The 18,473-nt window shown below is 38.3% G+C and overlaps 1 protein-coding gene across 1 annotated transcript in view; it reads right to left on the bottom strand.

The window, feature by feature from the left end:
* Positions 1-1,800: 1,800 nt before the first annotated feature.
* selenoi (selenoprotein I) overlaps positions 1,801-18,473 on the bottom strand; it is a 66,735-nt gene continuing 50,062 nt past the window's right edge. Inside the window, exons 6-10 of the mRNA XM_059981751.1 lie at positions 17,290-17,398; positions 12,485-12,533; positions 8,653-8,833; positions 3,800-3,982; positions 1,801-3,042 (exon numbers count right to left, since the gene is read on the bottom strand). Of these exons, the coding sequence (XP_059837734.1) occupies positions 2,977-3,042; positions 3,800-3,982; positions 8,653-8,833; positions 12,485-12,533; positions 17,290-17,398 (588 nt within the window). The 3' untranslated portion in view covers positions 1,801-2,976. The remainder of the gene's footprint in view (positions 3,043-3,799; positions 3,983-8,652; positions 8,834-12,484; positions 12,534-17,289; positions 17,399-18,473) is intronic.

The following is an 18,473-nucleotide window of genomic DNA, read 5'->3' as shown; positions in this document are numbered from 1 at the left end:
TTGAGACTATCAAAAATACAGGTCTGACTATTAGCCCTTTACATGTAATAGTTTTCTAGAAATCATAGACAGTCGTTACTTTTGAAATTTAAAATTTGAAAGAGCTATGTAGATGTTCTTCAGATCCACAAAAAAATTACAGTCTGCAATGTAAATCATATTTAATCCAAAAAAGAGGAAGTGCACTTGCAGGGAGCACGTGGTAAATTGTCAAGAATATTCCAGTTCTTTTATAAGTTAAATCAAAACATGTATTGGTGGGGATAGGTTCACTTTCTTTCTATATAGAGCTTCTAAATCGGTTGGGTAGGAGATTGGGAAGAGACATGGGTACATTACAGCTTGCGAAGTTAACATTGGAGTTCCACAAAATCTTGGCGATTACTAAGAACCACCCAACTACTGATGCACAGAGAATATGAGTGATAAATGCACAAGAGCAATCTCTTCAGGAATATTTATACCATTCTAAAACAGAGTACACAAATCCTTCAAACAAATTCAATTTTAACCAGAGTCCCACAGTCAAAGACTCAAATTTTACTTGCCTCCCAATTATTCTTTTACACTAATTGTGCATAGCTTCTGGGCAATATCATGATCAGACAAATAAGCATGACCTAAGTGCTGCTTAAGATATTTTTCAAATGATGACAAAGCAGGGATCCACTCGGACGCTGAATGTAATATTTACATGTTCTCCAAGACCTTATGGTTTCCTTCAGACATATGAAAATTATGAACTATGAACACAATTTAAATTAACAGCTATTTTATGGATTACTCAACAGAATTTTTTTGAATTATCAACTGAAGCTTAGTGGACTCAATTAAGTGCATTAATGTCTATTGTATTACATATCTACTTATGTTAATTTCTAAAAGATAACTCTTGAAATTAGCAACTGAAATGGTATGATAAAAGAATCATCTTAGTTCCATAAAATTAAAATGAACAGACACAAGATGATCAAACCACCATGAGGCCAGCCAGAATACACTTTCCATCCTGGTTTAAATGAATAAATAGGAAGACCCAATAAACTCTTCTCAAATTCAAAACAGAAACAAATCAAATTCAAACCCCAACAGACCAAGTAAAATAACAGTGTGCTCAAACTAACTGCTATACCATTCAATCAATACAGAATAATTTCTTCCATTGTTAAATTGTTTCTGCCATGTACTACAAAGAACGTCAAGTATGAACCAATGTGTATTGAAACCATTTTGGTAAATTTGAATGATCTTGCTGAACACAAATTTAAGTGATAAATTCAGTTTCAGTGACTAAAATGCAGAGCTAAATTTTAGGAATTCAGTTCTAAATATATTCACAATATATGCACCTAATACCAGAAAATACTGCTGCAGTATTAAAAGGCATGACTTTTCTGATACAGACGAGCTCAACAGGATACAAAGATAATACACAAGTGCAATGCTTCCTTGATACTTACATGGCCCCACTTTTGTAGTTATATGAATTTTGTGCTGATATTATTACATAGAATTACATAACATTTAAATTCTATCAGCACAAAAGTCTAATTTCTATAGTATCTTGAGACAATGTAGATACAATTATGATGTGCAACACACATTTCTTAAGTAAATGAAACAGATGAACAATACAGTCTTATAGCCACAGACTGGAAGTCAGAAATATATCAACATCTTAATATATATTCATTTGGATCAGTTGAATTGCTTTAAATCAGTCATGAATAATTAATGCAAATTAGGACTGCCATAATTCTATTGATCAAAGCTAGATTTCAAACAGAAATTAGACTGATGTAATATGAAGATGAATATTGTTGCCATGTTTTATTATGGTAATCATTACTTGTAAGAAATACAGTACCTTCATGGAAAATAATCTTTACTAAATTGTAATCACTTTAGGAAGGACCCATCATGCCAAATCGTTACACTATCAAGCTGGACCGCCGACATAATCCCAACATCACCCACCAACCCCAAAGCAGTGAAATCACTAAAATGTCAAACTCCACACAGTAAATTCATTGCCTTTCCTAAACACAGTTTAGGTACGAATATTTTGCTTTTGAAACTATACAGTTAGTGTTAGTCATGCTTGTTCCTTCCAAGTATACTTTGCTCCAAGGCTTTTAGTATACTCTTCATTCAAGCACAATCCTCCAGTAAAGAAAAATAAAGTAGAAAATCAGCATGCATTCACCATCACAAAACTGAATATATGAAAAAGTAAAAATAGCAAAAGGTTTTGATTGGTTTCTGAGAATTATCAATGTTCAAAATGATTGTACATTTTCATTCAATTCCCTTTGTAAGTTCTATATTTTACTCATTCAAAATGTTTCCTTTAGATACATGCCTGAATCACATTTTGACAATTTTCAATATATACTGCCCCTCTAAAACAAGTCAGTTTCCATTATCATGTTTACTTAATTGGACTATGAAATAAAATATGAACATTGCCTGATTGGTACCATGAACAAAGTGAAATGATCTTTCAAAACAGGTATTTAAGAAAAAGCTGCACAGAACTTCTAATGAGTAAGTTACAAAAACGTAATTGTAATGCCCAAGTCTTAGACTGCAAATCTATAAAATAGAAATCTGTTGAAAGATTTCCCAGATTTTCTTAAATACATGCTACCATCTAGGTTATTAAAGACTTCAACAGCACAACAGAAGTTTAATGACAGCAACACAAAAATAAAATCCAGTGCTAGTCAGTTGCACACATTGTTTACTTGTGCACATTCAATGTCTATTTAAATACTTAATTTAACTATTACACCTGCAAATCACTTATAAAACAATTTTAATACTTAGGAACCATCTTATTCTTCTGTTTTCTACTGATGACGGTGGTGGGCACAGTTTACAGTGATGGCTGAAGCATTCACAGGCTGCTGGAATGACCATTCATTACAATATTTCAGAAGCCTGCAAACCAATTTTCTGCTCTTCTTCCTCTAGTCATTCGGTATTTGGTTTCTTCAAGGAGAAGGCGTATATGTTAAAATGTTTGCTCAGCTGATTTACCTGTTTAAGATAAAAGTAAAACACTGTACCCTGAAGTTTTTAAATAGAGGAAGAGTCACACCTGTGCCAACTATCAAATACCACTCAGCACTAATTGCATTAACCAGGATGCTGATCTGTAGACTCCAATAACTTAGTAATTCAAGTGCTTATCTTGATGCTTTATAAATTATTAGTGTACCTGTCCCTACCTCTTCAGTCAATGTGTTCCATATATCAACCTTCTGTGTAAAAATGTTCTTTCTCAGATCCCCACTAAACTTCTTCCCCGTTCATCCTTTGCAAGAAATTGACACTTCTGCATCTCCTGTCATTGGATAATTTATAACAAACAATTTTTCCCCTGTCATACTCTGCCAAAACTAATATTTTTTTAAAAAGAGAAAAATTTTTGCACGAGTCAGTTCACTTACATTTTCATGACATTTATACTGTATATGACAAACAATGGACTCGACGCCAATCCTTGACGTACTCCACTAATTACCATCAACCTGACAGAAAACACCCTTCTGCCTTCTAAATCAAGCTAATTTTGCATCCTATATGTCCTAATCATTAGGATCAGACTGGAATATTTTCTAAACTCCAGAATCAAATTAATACAACACTACTGTGTGGAAGAATATTCTAGAATTAAGATGGGAATGCTACTAAGATAAATTTCAGTCATCATTCAGAAGTCTTAGAATTTACCCTTCAGAATTACTTTGATGTTACTATTTAGTAATGAATGAAGAACAAGAAATCTACTCACCACACATACTCCATAATGAATGTGTGCAGCAGTTACCACTGTGGTCAATATGATAAGGAGATAATATTCATTGTCATGTAGGGTACCAGAGATCACAATGAGTACACCCACAGCCAAAGGCAAGAGAAGGCAGCTGAGGGGCTGACAGCGTGTGTTACTCATCTGGCAAACTATGAGCTTGCACTAAAAGCAGAAAGAAAAAGCAAATTACATTATGTTGTATTTCTGCAAAAAAAGGAGGAAAAAACCTCTTTATAATCCACCCAACCTCTGAATACTTCGATTTTCCAAGTGATTTGAAAATGGACAGGATCACATCCACTGGTAGGATCTATTAGTGGAATTTTAAGTCTGTATAAGGTTAATAAATGTCTTTCTGATTGTGTAGGGTCTATACATTGATATTGAAGCTGCTGTACAGCACACGGGTACTGTGTAACCTAGATTTAAAGACAAATACAAGTTTAAAGTAGAACAACATTTCTCACGTTCGCATATAGTTTACATGTTTTACACAATGGGGGGGAGACAGTAACCAACATTCAACTCTGATATCACTGGACAGCAATTTTTTTCCCCAGAAGTGTTGTATCCTCAGAATTTTTTTTTGTAGTTAAGATAGAATGCTTGAAGCTGAATGCAAATATAATTTCAGATTACTTGTATCACGTAGGAATTTGGAGAAAAAGAATTTAACTTTAATTGAATACAATGCATTTAATTGCAAAACTGTGCTAAGCTAAAATGTTTTGTTGATGATTTTCATTTGTACTCAGTGTCTGAGGCTTCTCACTTAAGTGTCTAACAATAATCAACCAGCATTGCTGGATTTCTTTGTCCTGATACTGTTTCTCTACAACCGTACACGTGGTGGAACCTTTCACCATGCTCATCACATGTCCCACAACTTGCAGGGAAGATGTCAAAATGGGAACACAGAAAATTAAGCTTTAGTGCCATTTTGTACTTCATGGTTTTTTATGCTTAAAGCATGTTGTCAATCAGCTGCATGTAGTTTGCTATTCTGTAGTTGCCAATAAAATTTTCAACAACTTCCTTGAGTGCCTTCCATGCAATTTTCTCTGGTCCCACTATTGATGACCCGTTCGACTGTGGACCAACAAAAATTCTTTCCTTAATCTTGGCATTAGTTATTCTGATAAATATTTGTCTCAAAAATTGAAATCCTTCACGAAAATCTTTGCATGTGGTGACAGCAGATTCCATCTGTGCAGTCTTGAACACAATAATTCTGCTTTTGCCTTTGACAAACCCAAGTCTCTGACTAGGTCAGATTGAGTTATGAGATGAGGCTCACTTGACATTAAAGGTTCAAAATCTGTATCAAATCAGAATTGGTGTTGTTTTCTATTATCATGTGGCACAGGCTAAATCTCCCTTTACAGCTAAAGGGAGATTGGAATAGTCAATGGATTTCTTGTTTTTAGCAGAGAAACCATTCACACCGGTCAGACAGACGTAGCAGCCTGTCACATGATCCTTCTGCTCTGGCCATATCATTGGGATTGATTTCTGAGTACCTCCAAGCCATGCTCTAAGATCGAAAGCAACAAATGTGAGGAGCCCAGGCTTTGTCTTGGTCGCCAATTTTACATCCAAAATAGAGCTCATAGACTTTCTTAATAAGAGGAGTCGTGCTCCCTCTTTGAGATTTAAGTGCATACTCACCACAAATATAACAAAGTATCACAGCTGTGGCAACATTGGTGAGGCATTTTGCTATCACATATACTCCTGACTATACAATTACTTTATTATAATAAGTACACACAATATGCTATGCACATAGTGCATGCGCATCAACCGATCACAAACCGATATACGTTTAAACACAATTCGTAGAACAGTGTATCGGTGATGCTTTTATAGTCTTTCTTAAACTGGTCCTGCCATGCAGCATCTGCCCTTCCTATGCAGGCCCAAGCATCCCCAGACAAGATAGAAACTTTTCAGCTTACATTGTGGGCAACATTTTAATTGACTTGAATTTTGAATTGAAATAACAAATACAGGCTATTACAAAAAAGTGCATGGCAAGGAAATTTCATGGTGATTTTCATGTTCAACAGCCCAAAATCCATAAGGTACACCCAAAAGTCTTCAGGAAAATCTTTGTTGTCCATGCTTTTTATAATGTCAGTCTCATATATAAAGTGACACTGCTCTTTGAAGATAACACCAAGAGACAGCATAGGGCTAAGAGTGAAAACTGACAAGTAGAAGACTGAAGGACAATGAAATCAAACTAGAAGCTAAAAGCACATAAAAGGTCAGATTGAGACAAGTTACTTTTGAAACAAAGCTTGAAGTCCAGGACTTTGACAGTACTTTGGCACATAGGGAGTTTGGGAAGGACAGACACAGGTTTGTGAGGTAACCTGCGTGCATGAGAAAAGGAGAGATTAAAGTTGGGACAGCAATTTGTAAGAAGTTGCACAAAGCGTTTGAGGAGTAAGGCAAAATAGATTGAAGGAGATACACAAGGATCAAATGTTAAACATCACTTTCTTTGGTCAACAAAACATGCGATGACTGGTAACTTAGTGGACATAATCATCAAAAAGCAGTTGGTGAATAAGGTTTGATCAGATTGGTAAATTAGCGGAAAAATCAATAAGAAACCCTAGATGCAAGATCATGGTTAAACTGGAGATTGGATAAAGGGAATGAAGTCACAGAAGCAACTGAATGAATAGCCAGTGTTAGTGCCAGGACTAGAACAGGTCAATTAAGACAACAGCTTGCAGTAGATAACAGATGTCAGTGTTATATTTATAATTCTGGATTATCCCAGAATTTTAAATAGAAGGATCAGATAGGGGCTACGTGGACATGGAGAAATTTCACAAATTCACCAACATGAGTTAATAAGTCAGCCATAATGTTAGATCTTACCATAATACAGTTTGAGTACCCACTACCTGAAATGTTGCAGGCCAGAAGTGTTTGGAATTTTTTTGGATTTCGGAATATATAATGATAGCTTAGGCTCGCCACCATTTCCAACTCGCTACTGGTAAGCAATCTTTGTCTTAGACTTGCTCATCGCATATATATTGTTATAATCCCAGCCCCCTCCTTTGTGAGAATCGCAAGAGCACTAGTTGGGGGGGGGGGGGGGGGGTCAGTAGACCTAGGAAGTGGGAGAGAGAGAGACGTGCTGAATAGACACAGGAAGTGGGAGAGAGAGAGAGACGTGCAGAGTACTGCGTTCCAGCGGGATGCAAAATAAGGCGACATTGACTATTGTCTCATGGAGACCACGTGTAAAGCCCTCGGGCAAAGTGGGCTGGTTGAGAGAGAGATTGTATCATCCCAACCTGATTGACACCTGTGACCCCGTGAGGAAGTATAAAGGAGGGTCTGGAGGGGGGAAAGCCCCTTCAGACGCACCAAGAAGACACGAGAATGATCCCACCGTAGCAGGAAGCCATTTTGAAGGAAGCCACGTGTGTTAGATTCCAGGATTGGAATCTGTGGCTGGAATCACGGAAAACCGCTTTTAACTAACATCGGGGAGGGGGAGCCCGCTCCCCTGATTCAACGGATGCTTCATAAAAACCCGGCAAGTCTTTCCTTTTCTCACCAATCTCTCTCTCTCTCGGTCACAACACGTGAAACCCAGCGATTCCCAAAAGGCTGAAGCCTGCAGACTTCTGAGTGACTTTTATATTTCCAACGGACAATATATTATCCCCTAGACAACAGTAGAGCTCATTTCTTAATGATGATTATTACTATACCCGCGCTCTAGATTGAGTATTGACGACGTGCATTATCTGAATGTTTGTATTAACCTTACTTTTGTGCCCCTTTATAAATAAAAATGTTTGAAAATAGTGACATCAGACTTCAACGGACCTCTCTATCTTTGCTGGTAAGTGATCCAGTTACGGGATACATAACAATATAAACAGTAAAATTTATTACATACCATTAATATAATGAAAATATAGTGTGTGCAGGGTGACAAAAGCAGCATTTGGAAAACTTGCTCAGGTGCTACATTTTCTTCTGCGACATTGTGACAATTTAATGCTGAGCCTCTTATTTTATTTAATGAGACTCAGCACAGAATCAGCCCTTCCGCTGCCCTGCTCATCAATCCCCCAATTTAATCTTAGCCTAATCACAGGGCAAATTACAATGACCAATTTACCTACTAACTGGTACACCTTTGGACTGTGGGAGGAAACCCATGTGGTCATGGGGAAAACATACAAACTCCTTACATACAGCAGAAATTGAACCCAGATTGCTAGTACTGTAAATCATTGTGCTAACCACTATGTTACCGTGCCACCCCAATCTTAAATCAAATTCCTTACACTTTTGCAACCAGTCTGCTGAATATTCTCAATTACCTTCAATTTTCAGTTTGACGAAATAGATCTTTCCTTGCTTCATGATCAGCATAATGTTAAGCTGTGTATGTTTATTCCAACACTGACAAATCCAGTCTTTCAATACATGCACAGTATTTCTATTTCTCATTAACATCATCATATGTGAGATGACTTCTCAAAATTATCTGTGGTGTGCAGAGACCTGTGCATCATTTTGGAACCTTCCCAGAGTCTTATGCAATTTTCCGTTTGTGATGTTGACAAACTTATTTTCTACAAAAGGCATTTATCATAAATTGCTTTACCATGCAATATAGCACAAAGCTCCCGATATCTCAAGGTTTAGCTCAAGACAGGACTCCCACTCAAGGAAAACTTCATAAAACTTTTTTTTTTACCACTTAAAAAAAAATTCAGATTTTGGATAAAGGGTACTCAACCTGTACTACAAAATGTTTACTGTAATATTACAAAATGCTGACTTACCGTAATATTAGAAAATGCTGTCCCAACTAAAAAATATAAAATTCTTGGATGTTTCTCTAGAACATCATATGGTGATATACGGACCCAAAGTAGACAGAGACCGAAGAGTAATACTGGTGAAACGAATGGAAGCATGGCTTCATAGAAAGAGTGTTGCTTCAATGTGCCAGACCGATATGCCCTAAATATTAAGAAAACCAGAATTAAGCGAAATATTGGAACGTTGTTAAGGCTAACTTTGAGGAGATGCGAAGGGATTTAGAGAGAGAAAGGCTAACTTTGAGGAGATACGAAGGGATTTAGAGAGAGTGGATTGGGTCAAGTTGTTTTATGGGGAGGATGTAATAGAGAAATGGAGGTCACTTAAGGGTGAAATTATGAGGGTACAGAATCTTTATGTTCCTGTTAGGGTGAAAGGAAAGGTTAAAGGTTTGAAAGCACCATGGTTTTCAAGGGATATTAGAAATTTGGTTCAGAAAAAGAGGGAAGTCTACAATAGATATAGGCAGCATGGGGTAAAGGAATTGCTCGAGGAATATAAAGAATGTAAAAGGAATCTTAAGAAAGAGATTAGAAAAGCTAAAAGAAGATACGAGGTTGATTTGGCAAATAAGGTGAAAGTAAATCCGAAAGGTTTCTACAGTTATATTAAAAGCAAGAGGATAGTGAGGGAGAAAATTGGCCCCTTAGAGAATCAGAGTGGTCAGCTATGTGTGGAGCCGAGGGAGATGGGAGAGATTTTGAACGATTTCTTCTCTTCGGTATTCACTAAGGAGAAGGATATTGAATTGTCTAAGGTGTGGGAAACAAGTAAGGAAGTTATGGAACCTATGACAATTAAAGAGGTGGAGGTACTGGCGCTTTTAAGAAATTTAAAAGTGGATAAATCTCCGGGTCCTGATAGGATATTCCCCAGGACCTTGAGGGAAGTGTGTGTAGAAATAGCAGGAGCTCTGACAGAGATCTTTAAGATGTCATTAGAAACGGGGAATTTGCCAGAGGATTGGCGTATTGGTTCCATTGTTTAAAAAGGGTTCTAGAAGTAAGCCTAGCAATTATAGACCTGTCAGTTTGACATCAGTGGTGGGTAAATTAATGGAAAGTATTCTTAGAGATAGTATTAATAATTATCTGGATAGACAGGATCTGATTAGGAGTAGCCAGCACGGATTTGTGCGTGGAAGGTCATGTTTGACAAACCTTATTGAATTTTTTGAAGAAGTTACGAGGAATGTTGACGAGGGTAAAGCAGTGGATGTAGTCTATATGAACTTCAGCAAAGCCCTTGACAAAGTTCCACATGGAAGGTTAGTTAAGAAGGTTCAGTCGTTAGGTATTAATGCTGGAGTAATAAAATGGATTCAACAGTGGCTGGATGGGAGATGCCAGAGAGTAGTGGTGGATAATTGTTTATCGGGATGGAGGCTGGTAACTAGCGGGGTGCCTCAGGGATCTGTTTTGGGCCCAATGTTGTTTGTAATATATATAAATGATCTGGATGATGGGGTGGTAAATCGGATTAGTAAGTATGCCAATGATACTAAGGTAGGAAGTGTTGTGGATAAGGAGGTGGGTTTTCAAAGCTTGCAGGGAGATTTATGCCGGTTAGAAGAATGGGCTGAACGTTGGCAGATGGAGTTTAATGCTGAGAAGTGTGAGGTTCTACATTTTGGCAGGAATAATCCAAATAGAACATACAGGGTAAATGGTAGGGCATTGAGGAATGCAGTGGAACACAGAGATCTAGGAATAACAGTGCATAGTTCCCTGAAGGTGGAGTCTCATGTAGATAGGGTGGTGAAGAAGGCTTTTGGAACGCTGGCCTTTATAAATCAAAGCATTGAGTACAAAAGTTGGGATGTAATGTTAAAATTGTACAAGGCATTGGTAAGGCCAAATTTGGAACATTGTGTACAGTTCTGGTCACCGAATTATAGGAAAGATATCAATAAATTAGAGAGAGTGCAGAGACGATTTACTAGGATGTTACCTGGGTTTCAGCATTTAAGTTACAGAGAAAGGTTGAACAAGTTAGGTCTCTATTCATTGGAGCGTAGAAGATTAAGGGGGGATTTGATAGAGGTATTTAAAATTTTGAGCGGGATAGATAGTTGACGTGAATAGGCTGTTTCCATTGAGAGTAGGGGAGATTCAAACGAGAGGACATGATTTGAGAGTTAGGGGGCAGAAGTTTAAGGGAAACACGAGGGGGTATTTCTTTACTCAGAGAGTGATAGCTGTGTGGAATGAGCTTCCTGTAGAAGTAGTAGAGGCCAGTTCAGTTGTGTCATTTAAGGTAAAATTGGATAGGTATATAGACAGGAAAGGAGTGGAGGGTTATGGGCTGAGAGCGGGTAGGTGGGACTAGGTGAGATTAAGAGCTCGGCACGGACTAGGAGGGCCGAAATGGCCTGTTTCCGTGCTGTGATTGTTATATGGTTATATGGTTGTCATAGTTATTGTCTACAAAAGGCATTTAATCATAAATTGCTTCCCCATGCAATATAACACAAAGCACTTGAAATATCTTAAGGAAAAGTTTAAAACTTTTTTTTAAAAAAAAAGGTTCATACTTTACTTTGCAAATCTTAACTTTCCATGACACCTCCTTTGAGTATGCTCAATAGTTTGGCTAAGTTTGTATCCAGAAATAGTTTATAATATTAGCAAAACAACATTAAGTATGTCAGTTATGTATCATCATTGTGCTTCACTTCAGATCTATTTTGCATTAGTTCTTAATCAATTGAACTGACCTTGATTTCTTACATCCTTCACATGCATAAGTAAAAATCTTTACGTTACATCTCTGTCTAAATGTGCAATGCGAAATCATAGTAATTTACAATAATTTATAATAAATAGAACAGTCAATGTAACATAGAATCAATGTGAGTTAATCGGTCTGATGGCCTGGTGGAAGATGCTGGCCTGGAACCTATTGGTCCTGGCTTTTATGCTGTGGTACCATTTCCCGGATTGTAGCAGCTAGAATAGATTATGGTTGGGGTGACTTGGGTACCCGATGATCCTTCGGGCCCTTATTACACACTTGTCTTTCTAACTGTAATGAATCATGGGAAGTTCACAACTAGAGATCTGCTGAGCTGTCCACAACCCTCTCTGCAGAATCCTGAGATTAAGGGGGGGGGGGGAGGGTACAGTTTCCATACCAGATAATGATGCAGCCAGTCAGGATGCTCTCAATTGTGCCCTGTAGAGAGTTCTGTAGAGAGGGGGCCCATACCAAACTTCCTCAACCCTGAGGTGAAAGAGGCACTGTTGTGCCTTTTCACCACACAGCTGGAGTGTGCAGACCACGTGAGGTCCTCAGTGACTTGAATACCAAGGAACTTAAAGCAGTTTGCCCTCTCAACCCCAGTTCTGTAATGTAATGCTATAATTAAAGTGTTATCTTCCCAGCCAATGCAAAACACTTTTGTTATCACTAAGTCCTTTACTGTATAGATACACGCAGATCTTATGCTCTTAATTTCTGAGACTATTTGAAATGGAGACTGATAATAAATAGAAAATCTTTACTGACTGGTATTCATGCATGACCATCTTATCAGTGTGAACTTGTAATCTGGTAATCTTTGACTTGTAAATCTTTCACATATTATTTTTAAGGTAACTTTTTTATTCTTCACTTCTCTTCTAATTTTGTATGTCTGTGCACTTATAACATTACTGTGCACTAATTTCCTTTGGGATCTATAAATTATCTATCTACCCACTTAATTACAAAATATTAAAATATTAGCTTTGAAAGTAATCAACAATTTACTTAAAATAATCTTAAATGGAAAATAATTCAAATCAAACTTACTTGAAAACATTGTACAAACTCACAGGAAATGTGACAATAAAGGCACAACCTACAAAGCAAATTAATTCATCTTTAAGCATTAGTACAAATTCATTCAATTGCAAACATTTTCATTCCAACTCAAATTTAGTAACATTTAACCAAATTCCATATCAAAAGAACCAGATGTTCTGATTGAGATGACAATGAGTAGAGGAGATTTACAAGGATGTGCCTGGATTGGGGAGCATGCCTTATGAGAACTGGTTGAGTGAACTTGGTCTTTTCTCCTTGGAGTGACGGAGGATGAGAGGTGACCTGATAGAGGTGTATAAGATGATGAGAGGCATTGATGTTGTGGATAGCCAGAGGCTTTTTCCCTAGGGCTGAAATGGTTGCCACAAGAGGACACAGGTTTAAGGTGCTGGGGAGTAGGTACAGAGGAGATGTCAGGGGTAAGTTTTTTTTTAAACTCAGAAAGTGATGAGTGCATGGAATGGGCTGCCGGCAACGGTGTTGGAGGCAGATACGATTGGGTCTTCTAAGAGGCTTTTAGATAGGTACATGGAACTTAGTAAAATAGAGGGCTATAGGTAAGCCTAATAATTTCTATGGTAGGGATGTATTCGGCACAACTTTGTGGGTTGAAGGGCCTGTATTCTGCTGTAGGTTTTCTATGTTTCTATCTAATGAAACTTCAATGATCTCTTGTGCCCAGCCACAGACATTGTGTGCCTCTCTATAATACATTGGATAAGAATTGAAGCTGGACATCATCTTTACTTTTAACATTTCCATTTACAATTATGTCAAGAAGTCCAATGTTGTGGTAATGAGGTGGTAGGATTTTCCATTACTTCAACTATTATATCCCGATGATGGACATAGACCCAACATGCATACCGCAAATCATTCAATTTCAATATCCAAATCCTACCTACATGTATAGAGGTATCACAATATCACGTTATTTTGTCCTTTAGCTGTTTGAGTTTCTTAAACCTTGTTTGCTTAATCAGTACTTGACTATGAGAAACTAATAGGAATATAAACATAGTTTAAGGATCTTATGGATGCACACAAGATCCAAAAGTAAACAGCTTGACTGGATTTAGAATACCTAAAGTTTTCATAACTTCTAGCTGCTTGCACTCTTTAACCATCACCCACATTTACTGTAACTACATTAACCATTGCAACATCTTTTTCCCTTGGGAATGTCGAGTCAAGCAAAACACAATCAAGTGTGCCCAGCTGACAGCAATCAATCCTAAATTATTGCCTCAAAGTGAATGCGATAGGTCAGCTGACAGATGTATGTGTTGGGGAGCACTTCGGGTCCAGTGATTACAATAGCATTAGCTTCAATATAATTATGGAGAAGGACAGGACTGGACCTAGAGTTGAGATTTTTGATTGGAGAAAGGCTAACTTTGAGGGGATGCGAAGGGATTTAGAGAGAGTGGATTGGGTCAAGTTGTTTTATGGGAAGGATGTAATAGAGAAATGGAGGTCATTTAAGGGTAAAATTATGAGGGTACAGAATCTTTATGTTCCTGTTAGGGTGAAAGGAAAGGTTAAAGGTTTGAGAGCACCATGGTTTTCGAGGGATATTAGAAATTTGGTTCAGAAAAAGAGGGATGTCTACAATAGATATAGGCAGCATAGAGTAAAGGAATTGCTCGAGGAATATAAAGAATGTAAAAGGAATCTTAAGAAAGAGATTAGAAAAGCTAAAAGAAGATACGAGGTTGGTTTGGCAAATAAGGTGAAAGTAAATCCGAAAGGGTTCTACAGTTATATTAAAAGCAAGAGGATAGTGAGGGATAAAATTGGCCCCTTAGAGAATCAGAGTGGTCAGCTATGTGTGGAACCGAAGGAGATGGGAGAGATTTTGAATGATTTCTTCTCTTCGGTATTCACTAAGGAGGATATTGAATTGTCTAAGGTGTGGGAAACAAGTAAGGAAGTTATGGAACCTATGACAATTAAAAAGGTGGAGGTACTGGCGCTTTTAAGAAATTTAAAAGTGGATAAATCTCCAGGTCCTGACAGGATATTCCCCAGGACCTTGAGGGAAGTTTGTGTAGAAATAGCAGGAGCTCTGACGGTGATCTTTAATATGTCATTAGAAACGGGGATTGTGCCGGAGGATTGGCGTATTGCTCATGTGGTTCCATTGTTTAAAAAGGGTTCTAGGAGGAAGCCTAGCAATTATAGACCTGTCAGTTTGACATCAGTGGTGGGTAAATTAATGGAAAGTATTCTTAGAGATAGTATTTATAATTATCTGGATAGACGGGATCTGATTAGAAGTAGCCAGCATGGATTTGTGCGTGGAAGGTCATGTTTGACAAACCTTATTGAATTTTCTGAAGAAGTTACGAGGAATGTTGACGAGGGTAAGGCAGTGGATGTAGTCTATATGGACTTCAGCAAAGCCTTTGACAAAGTTCCACATGGAAGGTTAGTTAAGAAGGTTCAGTCGTTAGGTATTAATGCTGGAGTAATAAAATGGATTCAACAGTGGCTAGATGGGAGATGCCAGAGAGTAGTGGTGGATAATTGTTTATCGGGATGGAGGCCGGTGACTAGCAGGGTGCCTCAGGGATCTGTTTTGGGCCCAATGTTGTTTGTAATATACATAAATGATCTGGATGATGGGGTGGTAAATTGGATTAGTAAGTATGCCAATGATACCAAGGTAGGAGGTGTTGTGGATAATGAGGTGGATTTTCAAAGCTTGCAGGGAGATTTATGCCGGTTAGAAGAATGGGCTGAACGTTGGCAGATGGAGTTTAATGCTGAGAAGTGTGAGGTTCTACATTTTGGCAGGAATAATCCAAATAGAACATACAGAGTAAATGGTAGGGCATTGAGGAATGCAGAGGAACAGAGAGATCTAGGAATAACTGTGCATAGTTCCCTGAAAGTGGAGTCTCATGTAGATAGGGTAGTGAAGAGGGCTTTTGGAACGCTGGTCTTTATAAATCAAAGCATTGAGTACAGAAGTTGGGATGTAATGTACAAGGCATTGGTAAGGCCAAATTTGGAATATTATGTGCAGTTCTGGTCACCGAATTATAGGAAAGATATCAATAAATTAGAGAGAGTGCAGAGACGATTTACTAGGATGTTACCTGGGTTTCAGCAATTAAGTTACAGAGAAAGGTTGAACAAGTTAGGTCTCTATTCATTGGAGCGTAGAAGGTTGAGGGGGGATTTGATCGAGGTATTTAAAATTTTGAGAGTGATAGAGTTGACGTGAACAGGCTGTTTCCATTGAGAGTAGGGGAGATTCAAACTAGAGGACATGATTTGAGAGTTAGGGGGCAGAAGTTTAAGGGAAACACGAGGGGGTATTTCTTTACTCAAAGAGTGATAGCTGTGTGGAATGAGCTTCCTGTAGAAGTAGCAGAGGCCAGTTCAGTTGTGTCATTTAAGGTAAAATTGGATAGGTATATGGACAGGAAAGGAGTGGAGGGTTATGGGCTGAGTGCGGGTAGGTGGGACTAGGTGAGATTAAGGGTTCGGCACGGACTAGGAGGGCCAAGATGGCCTGTTTCCGTGCTGTGATTGTTATATGGTTATATGGTTATAAGTGGCTTCAATTTGCAATCATTGCAAATCTGATGATGCACCAGCCTTGTCCAAGACAAGGAGGCAAGGAAGGAATGTTGTGGGGCAAAGGGCAACAGTCTAGGTACCATGCCAGTATGATTGAAACATTGCCACGTGTGCAGCCGTATCAGAACCTGGTCTTTGGCATACATCTCAACAAGTGGGCCTCATATACCCCCTCCACACTTGATCACGTTCCTTGATGGGCTTTATAGACAATTCAGCATTTGAGGAACAGGATTCCAGGATCAATGGCCCACACTATGTCATCATTTGGAGCAATGTATCTTTCCACCACTTGCAATGACAGTCCAGTTTAAGGTTCGTGCATGGAATTCCTTCCACCATACTTGCCATTCCTTAACCCTATTAAGGAGATTTTCTTCCTAGAGATGAAGTCTATGACAAGCATCCTTAGGACCAAATGCCACTGATGGACTCCATGACTGAAGCTTGTTGATAATCACTGTGTTTGACTGCCAGGGCTGGGTACTACTGTACTGCCCAGTGGCACACCCTGAAATAAAATTTCATTACCTCATCATGAACTAACAACAATATGCCTAATTACATCCTTTGCCAGATGAAATGGTGAAGGTTTGGAATGGGAAAGCAGGACAGCTCCACTATGTCAGATGTTGAAAAGTCCTCGATAGAGTGGATGTGAAGAGATGTTTCCTTTGGTGGAGGAGTCTAAGACCAGAGGACACTGCCTCAGAATAGAGAGACATCCTTTTAGAGATTGAGGCTCAGAGGGAAAATGGATCAGCCATAATGAACTGGCGGAGCAACCTCAATGGGCCAAATGGCCTAATTCTGCTCTTGTATCTTATGGTTATAAATATAATCACACTCCCTACGTGTTACCCATAAACAAAGGGAACATGAATTCATACATTTCCATCACTCTGCCCTATCTTTTCAATGCACACAAAAATTAAAAGGTAATTAAATGCATAAAACACAGGTCTTCATAAACTCCCTTGGTATCGGGTTCCAAAATGAAAATAGATAGGTAAACAAAAGTCCGACATTTTCATTAAATCCACTTGCAATAGAGTTTTATAAAGGTTTCACAATAAAAATATTTATAACATACCTCCTGTTCCTTAAACTGAAATCACTATGAGGAAAACTGCATATGTAAACCTTGTCTTTTTATATAAACCAAGATACACAATAAATAGTTAAAGGAAGGTACATACTCAATATCATGGTAGTAAAGAGATCTCTGTACTGGAAATTGAGGAAGATGGGTCCATACCAAGCTTCAACTCCAACAATAGCAGTTATAATGTATACAATTGAAATGGTCTGCAACAAAATTAGAGGAAGGTTTTTGTTACTATTTGAGAGCAATCTCATCTCTGGTTTGTATACAAAATTGCATGCAACAGCTACACAACATCCACATTATTTGACAATGAACAACTGACTATTGTTAACTATTTCTACACATTCTGTAAATGAATTTATCTTTCCTACGCAGCACGGTCTCAACTGTTAAAAATTATATACAACACTGAACACAGAACTGTGCATTTAAAAGAGGTACCAGCAAACATCATTAACAGTTGCATCTAAAAATGAAATAATTGTCAATGGCCCAGTCAATTCTGAATTATGATGATATATAATCCTGAAAGAGGCAATGACATGCCCATCACATCCATGCTGGTGACTCCCTAATACTTGGCTTGTGGTCATGTAGATACAGTAGCATCTACACTTTGAGACTGAGGCATGCAAGGATCCCCATCCCTTTCTGACAACTTTCTACAAGAGCACCATCAAGAGTGCCCTGTCTGGCTGCATCATCGCATGGTACAGAAGATGCAGGTATCCTGCAGAGGATAGTGAAAAAACACTGAAAGAATCATCAGGGGTCTCCTTGTGCCCAAAAGCTATTCGAAGTCAGGTGTTCCAATCAGTGAGATGAAACTGGAGGTGTGGGTTGCAGAGGTGCTCTGCCCTATAAAAAGGACAAAGTCAGGCTACTGACAGAGCCTGCTCTTCCCAAGATTGATCTGTTTATGCCTTAATCAAAACAACTTCCAGAGGATCTTAGGAGAAGAATTGTAGAACTATATGAAGCTGGAAAAGGTTACAAAAGCATTTCTAAAAACCTGAGTGTTCATCAGTCCACAGAAAGAGAAACTGTCTACAAATGGAGGGAACTCAGTACTGTTGCTACTCCCTCTACGAGTGGGCATCCTGCAGAGATCACACCAAGAGCACAACATGCAATGCTGAAGGAGGTGGAAAAACACTCAAGGGGAGCAGCAAAAGACATGCAGATATCTCTCGAGCTTGCTAAAATCTCTGTTCATGTGCCCACTATAAGAAAAACACTAAACAGGAATGGTGTTCTTGAAGGACACCACGAAGA

Source organism: Hypanus sabinus, chromosome 10 (assembly GCF_030144855.1).
Source record: "Hypanus sabinus isolate sHypSab1 chromosome 10, sHypSab1.hap1, whole genome shotgun sequence".
In the NCBI taxonomy this organism is placed as follows: Eukaryota; Metazoa; Chordata; class Chondrichthyes; order Myliobatiformes; family Dasyatidae; genus Hypanus; species Hypanus sabinus.
The sequence above is the reverse complement of the archived record's forward strand: the minus strand, read 5'-3'. Positions and strand labels throughout refer to the sequence as shown.